General features: G+C 34.4%; 1 protein-coding gene across 1 annotated transcript in view; it reads right to left on the minus strand.

The window, feature by feature from the left end:
* The window catches only part of LOC107698132 (solute carrier family 12 member 6), a 34,897-nt gene that overhangs the window by 1,303 nt on the left and 26,299 nt on the right, over positions 1 to 7,295 (minus strand). Inside the window, 5 exon segments of the mRNA XM_074187048.1 lie at positions 339 to 592; positions 3,581 to 3,688; positions 6,307 to 6,359; positions 6,689 to 6,884; positions 6,978 to 7,170. Coding sequence (XP_074043149.1) covers positions 339 to 592; positions 3,581 to 3,688; positions 6,307 to 6,359; positions 6,689 to 6,884; positions 6,978 to 7,170 — 804 coding nt within the window.

Consider the following 7,295-nt stretch of genomic DNA (forward strand, 5'->3'; position numbering starts at 1 on the left):
TATTAATAATAATTATAAATAATATTATATATAATATAAAAATTATTTAGAAATATAATTTATAATTAAATTATTTTATTTATGATTAAAATGATAAATATATTTATTGACGTACTGCTTGTTAACATGTTTTATTCTAATCTTTTGTCATTTTAAAGTACTAGAAATAGTTTATTGCACGTTTTAATACTTTAACAGTTTATTGCATGCCATTTTTGTAACCAGAGCTCCTTCCTGCAGTATTTTTGGCAGTTTAGGAGTGATGCATAAAAGGTTTAAAGACTGAAGCAAGCGGACTCGTGGAGCCACACAGTGAGCAGAGAGAGCAGGAGACTCACGGCCGAATGTTGAGCATGTCTCTGAAGCCCTCCGGAGTGCTGCAGCACGAGGCTGTGTGTGTTTGTGTGTTGCTCCGCAGCTGCAGGGCCTTGTCTTTGGTCCAGGTCATGTGGACTCGCCGGTACTCTGCGCTGCGGTCTCCTGTGCCGGGAGCGTCCGTGTCGTCGTCCTCGTCCGAGCCGATGCTGGTCAGACGCAGCATTGAGTTCCTGTCTTTGACCAGCTGCGCCTGCAGACGTGCCGAACAGACAGACTAAACACACTCAGAGCTACAATCACAACAGCTGCTTACATCAGAGACCAATCAGATCTCACTGAGGGTGTGCTCTGAGAATACTCATCTTTATTTCATTAGTTTTCATTCAAATGTTTTCTGGTATTAAAGTATTTTTTATTTTATTTTTTTAAATAATTTTTTATTTTTATATTTTCAGTTTAAAATATAATTTTGTCATTTGTAATATATTTAATTCATTTTTATTGTAGAATTTAAAATGTAGTTATAGTTTTTTTTTTTTTATAAAGTATAACACATTTTTGGAATTTTTTAGTACCAAAATTAACAATATTCATCAACAGCTGAATTCTTCCGTTTCTACATCTAACTGTATACCCTGGACTACCACACTGAACCCATCATTCTCCACCTTATCGACTTTTCAGCCTCCATTAGTCGAAGACATCATGAGATTAATTTCTAAGTCCAAGAACACCTCCTGTACACGCTTGATCCATCCCTCCTGTTCTGGTTAAAACCTGTCTGCCCTCTATTGCACCTTTTATAATGTCTATAATCAACTCTTCCATACTTACTGCCATCGTTCCTACATCTCTCAAAACGGCTTCTGTTACCCCAGTTCTTAAGAAACCTGGTTTGGATGCTAATGACCCAAATAATTACTGTCCCATTTCCAACCTCCCATTCATTACTAAACTCTTAGTACGGACTATAGCAACTCAACTTCAAGTTCACCTTCATAACAATAACCTCTATGAACCTTTTCAGTAAGGTTTTCGCCAGAATCATAGCACTGAAACAACTCTGGTAAAAATTACAAATGATCTTTTACTTGCAGCTGACAATGGCCTTTTATCCATTCTGATCCGCAGCTTTTGACACCATTTCCCACTCAATCCTGTTGGAACGTTTGGCTGCCATTGGTATCATTAATAATGCTCTAGCCTGGTTCAGGTCGTATCTACATAATAGAAAATGTTTCATCCAGGGAAAAAATGTTGCATCAAAAATTGCCACAGTTACTCATGGTGTTCCTCAGGGTTCAGTGCTGGGACCAATGCTTTTTATCATCTACATTTTACCTCTGGGCAATATTCTCCGTCATTTTGGGATCAGTTTTCACTGCTACGCCGACGATACACAACTCTATCTTTCTACAAAACCAAATACTTCTCTTCCTCCCTCTGCTCTCACTTCCTGTCTACAAGCTATCAGCAACTGGATGTCAATCAACTTTCTCAAACTCAATGGAAATAAAAGTGATGTTCTCCTCATTGGCTCTAGGGCCACACTCTCCAAAGCTCATTCTGTCACCATACCAGTTGATGGTTCTTCGATACCTGTCTCCTCTCAAGTTAAAAGTCTCTGTGTCATATGGATAATGCACTTTCCTTAGGACCTCACATGAATAATATCACTCGTATTGCATATTTCCACCTCCGCAACATCTCCAGACTTCGTCCATTCCTCTCCCAGTACAATACACAGGTTCTTGTCCATGTTCTGGTCACTTCCCGTATAGACTATTGCAATGCCCTCCTCATTGGCACCTCAAAGAAAGGTCTGCATCGTCTCCAATCAATCCAGAATTCTGTGGCTACGATCATTACCCGCACCAGATCAACGGACCACATTACACCTCTCCTCATCCAGCTGCACTGGCTACCTGTTTCCCACCGGATCAGTTATAAAACTATTTTATTAACTTTCAAAGCGCTTCATAACCTAGCCCCCACATATCTCTCTGACTTGCTTCGGCCCCATACTCCTCCCCGAACACTTCGTTCCTCAAAAACTGCAATGTTAACAGTACCTACATTTATAGTTACTACTAAAGGAGCTAGATCCTTCAGCTGCTCCGCCCCGCGTCTCTGGAAACTCTCTTCCTCCACACATTCGTCAATATGACTCTTTGTGTCGATTCAAATCACAATTAAAAACATACCTATTCAGATTAGCACACTCTGTATCATTTTATTTTATTTTTATTATTGTTTCTATTAGTTTAACACCTTGTTATTAGTTGATTGTATTATTGATAACTTGTTTGGACTTGTTTTAATCTGTTTTGTAAGGTATCATTGGGTGTTTTGACCGGTGCCATCAAATAAAATGTATTATTATTATTATTTTTTTTATCAAAATGTTGATTGTTTAATTAAAATGTCATAGCTGGATATTCCGGTATTATAGTATATATTATTATTTTAAATTAACTATTATTTTGATATTTTCAGTTTTAATTTTAGTAATTTTGTTATGTGCTTTTGTCATTTGTCTTTGTTTATAATGTTTCTTTTTAATATCTATTTAGTTTTAGTTTTTTTATTTCAGTTTTAGTAATTGTAGTATTTCAACTTTTATGTCTAATTTAAGTACAGTTTCACATGTAATTAATTAATATATAAATATATTTAATTAATTTTTATTATTATATGTTCTGTTTTCATTTTAATTTGAGTTACAGTTTTAGTCATTTTTATTTGTTTTATTACGTTTTACGAATTTGATTTCAGTTTTTATATATTTTATTTGATAGTTTTTATATAACTTGATAGTTTTAGGAATTTGAATACTTTAACGAAAATTAAAAGAAAATGAGAAATGTTGCTTTGGCATCTAGCAGAAATAAAATATGTTTTTTCAACGTTTCATTGATTTTACTTCAATTATCAAAACTTTTTTTTAATAGTTTTGCCTTTGGTTAGTTTTTCGTCTTGTTTGTAGTTCCTGAGGATTTGTACAGACAGTAACACACACATGCAGACACAGATACTCACTAAACACGAACACAAACTCTCTAAAGTGTCTCTCTAAAGCACAGAAAGCCAGAGACGGATGCTCAAACGCTACAGAAGCGCTGTCTACGTCTGAAGTGCACTAGGTTTGAGTGAAGTGTGCACTTACGTCATCAAAACTCCAGCGCACTCGCTAGAGACAGAAGAAATGAGCGGTGAGCGAGTGTGTGTCGTGTAGAAGCGCTCTCTTTCTCTGCACACTCACCTCTTTCTCGCGGTCGGACTTCGAGAGGCGCATCTGCCGCAGCATCTGTGACCTCTGCTCCATCATCAGGGTGCGCTCGTACGTGTACGCGCTGATGTCACTGTCATGCTGAAACACACACACACACACACACACACACACATCAACACTAACGACCAAAATCACTGCCCAATCTACGCACCAATAATATCCAGAAAAAAAACACTATATGCTCAATGCTTGACTTTTAATTATAAACAAGCCCAAAATGCACCGGGACTCTTATTTTGAAATGTTTTCACTACAAAAGCAAATATAAAGTTTAGCCCGGTTTCCACTACAGTGGAAAAAAATCTGCCCCTCAGAAAGTCCCTGCTTTCCCTGGTAGTACTTTTTCAAAGGTCCGGGACTTTCGGGGGCGGGACTTGAGTGCTAAACATGCTGATTGGTTGAGTTCACGCAGCATTGTAGTTCAACCACCATTCACATAATTTTTTTAAATTTTTTTTTTTATATTACAGTTATTGTGTCATGACATGTAGTTTTAAAAGTATTTCAGGCGAGAATGTAGTTGTTTAAAACTCAAATCTGCGGTTTATTTATAAAAACAGCGCCTATTTGAAAATGTGCTCCGTTGATTTCGGAGACGAAATAAAAAAATAAAATAAATAAATAAATAAAAAAGATAGACATTTGCATCACTAAGTCTGAATTATGCCTTAAGTCTTTCTTTGGCCTGCGCTCTGGAAGTGATCTGTTAATTCTGCTAACCTTTAATTAAAACTGAAACTAAACTATATAAAAACTAAATAAAAATGTGTTCACAAAATAAAATCCGAACTTTGCGTCCTTGGTATTGAAACGCGCGCAGACCTACGTCTCCAGACTATTTGCCTACTCTTCTCGATGGAAACGCAGACAGCAGCAGGTCTTTCCTGGGACATATTGTTCCAGGTCATTTCGGTGGAAAAGCAGCTTTTGTGTCACACTTTCTGTTTTTCTGCCCCAAATTTAAGACCCCTTAAATTATATTTAAAGTCAGCAGGAAATAAAAATAGAACAGAAATAAAATTTTTATTGCTAAAAGCCCTATTGTGAACAAGTAATCCGTGCATATGCTTCATTTTATTTTATAATTTTTCTTTTCTTTTTCTTTTGAATCAAAATGTAAAAACTGGGTCTTCCGGTATTATAGTATTTATTAATATTTTAAATTACCTTTAACTTTTAGATTTTCCGTTTTCATTTAGATTTGAGTCATTTTATTACGTGCCGTTGTCATTTTTATTCGTTTTTGTTTATATTTGTTCTATTTAGCTTTAATTTTTTTTTTTTAAATTTTAGTAATGTTAGTCCTTTAACTTAAACTTATTTCAGTTAGTTGCCAAGGCAACATTTCTAATGTCCAGTTAAGTTTTTTTAGTTAATTTGTTTTATCTAATTTAATTTACAATAGATTTTTTATTGAATTTTTATTTAAATTACTGAAAACAATACACAATATCTTAAGTTAACGAGAACAAGTGTTGTTTTAGTTTTTATTAATATTCTGAATGAGTTTTTATTTTTATATTTTCTGTTTTAATTTTAGCTAAAGTTTTAGTGATTGTGTTTTTATCAGTTTTAGTTGATTTTGTTTTTATGTCAGTTTTCATTTTAATTTTAGTTTCAGGAATTTTATGATGTACTTTTGCCATTTTTATTAGCCTTTGTTTACATTATTTATTTTTAATATTTCTATTTAGCTTTAATTAATTTATTTTCTTCAGTTTAAGTAACTTTATTCATTTAACTTTAACTTATTTCAGTTCATTGCCAAGGTAAGATTTCTAATTTTATTTATTTTTTTGTTTTTAGTTTAAGCTTGTCATCCAAGTATTTAATTTAAGTTAATTTCTTTATTTTTAGTTTTTTTATTTATATTTTCAGTTTTCATGTTAATTTTAGTGAAAGTTTTAGCAACTCTGTTGCGTGTTTTTGCCACTTTTATTATCATTTTATTTTTTTTTAAATAAATGTCTACATAGCTTTTATTAATTTTTATTTCAGTTTTAGTTATTTTAGTACATCAAGTTAATTTAAAATGAGAAATGTTGCCTTGGCAACTAACTGAAATAAAAAAAAATATATGTTACATATATAACAAAAAATTTTTTTCATGACCTCAAATGTAATTAAATGTAAATGTATTTGGAGACTGACGTTCTGTGGGGTATTTATAGCTGAGGACAGGATGAACCCGTGAGGAGGCTAATCTGTGAGCTTTAGCAGGATGATATTAGCAGTCATGTGGATGATCAGGATCAGATGAAGGATCATAACAGGATTGGAGAGTGTCTTTGGCGCTCGTTTATTGTTATTTTTAAGTAAAATAAAATACAATTTCTAAATAATTAAAATTAAAATGAAATTAAATTAAAATGGTAAAAATTTGTTTTGACCTGATTATCACTACACACAATCTACTAAATACAGACAACTTCATTATACAGAAAAATTACAAATTAATAAAATATATCATAATCTGTGACAAAAACACTATTATAAACTAGGCTAGTGGATAATTCAGCAGCAAAAGTGGCTCTAGAAAAATCATGAGTGCACAATCATTTATAAAATCTAAACATTTAGTGAAAAATAAAAGTGAATAAGTGTAGGACTAAATCTGGTGAAAATGTCACGCACTGCTCTTTGTATTGTTGTAAAATACATTCATGCAAGACAATATATTTATACGTAATTTACGCACGTTTAAGAGAAGTCAGACTGAAAGCGCACTCTCTGCAGTGATATAACTTGACTACAAAAATAAAAACATAATTTGCATGATAAATATTTAAATAACAATGTTTAAGTCATTATATTCATGCATATTAAGTGATTCTGCATTGGTTTCAATGGTCACAATTTTACTATGTCTACATGAGAAAATTGTGAACATCCATAAAATAATCAATCAAGTAAACTGATTATCTGTCCATGTTTAGTCACTTGAATTACTTTATGGTGTTTTTATGTTAATTTGGGAGTTTACTGATATAAATCACCATCCAGTTGTAAGCTGTTTTCTTGTGGAACGACGTGTGTCTGAATAAAGGACGGAAAGCCATTAGTTTCTGTGTGACTCACTGATGAAGGTCTTCCAGCTCTGCGGGTCTTCGCTCTGTCTCCAGGCGTCCGGCCAGCCCATGACCACAGTGTTGTGCCGCATGCCGCCCAAACCGCTGGACTGGATCATGTGACTGATGCCCTCGCGCGGCTTCTGCGTCACGATGCACTGGACGAAGCCCTTCACGCGCTCCTTCTCCATCAGATGCTTGAGCGTCTGACACACACACACACAGAGAGAGAGACGTTTGGTGATGAAGACACACAGAGAGACGTGTCTCATGATCTGTACTAAACGAGCGATACAGACCTGCTCGGCCGCCAGAGCCTCGCCGTAGGTCTGCAAGAAGTTTCCCGGGATGACGGTTCCCACGATGGTCAAACCCTTCCCCGCTTTGAGCTGAGAGGCGAACGTCAGCAGACGCGGAGATTTGACGTGAGCGTCTTCATCCAGCTTCAATAACACCAGCAGCTGGGGCCTGAATTATAATAACATTTTATATTTATTTCATTTTTTTCTTTTACTGTTTTGAATTAGTATTAATTACTATATCACTTTCGGTACTGAAAAAAAAAAAGCTATAAAAATTGTAAAAAAAAAAAAAATTGTACGTTCTTGCGTGAAAAA

This window comes from Sinocyclocheilus anshuiensis, unplaced genomic scaffold, assembly GCF_001515605.1.
Source record: "Sinocyclocheilus anshuiensis isolate Anshui unplaced genomic scaffold, SAMN03320099.WGS_v1.1 scaffold2010, whole genome shotgun sequence".
In the NCBI taxonomy this organism is placed as follows: domain Eukaryota; kingdom Metazoa; phylum Chordata; class Actinopteri; order Cypriniformes; family Cyprinidae; genus Sinocyclocheilus; species Sinocyclocheilus anshuiensis.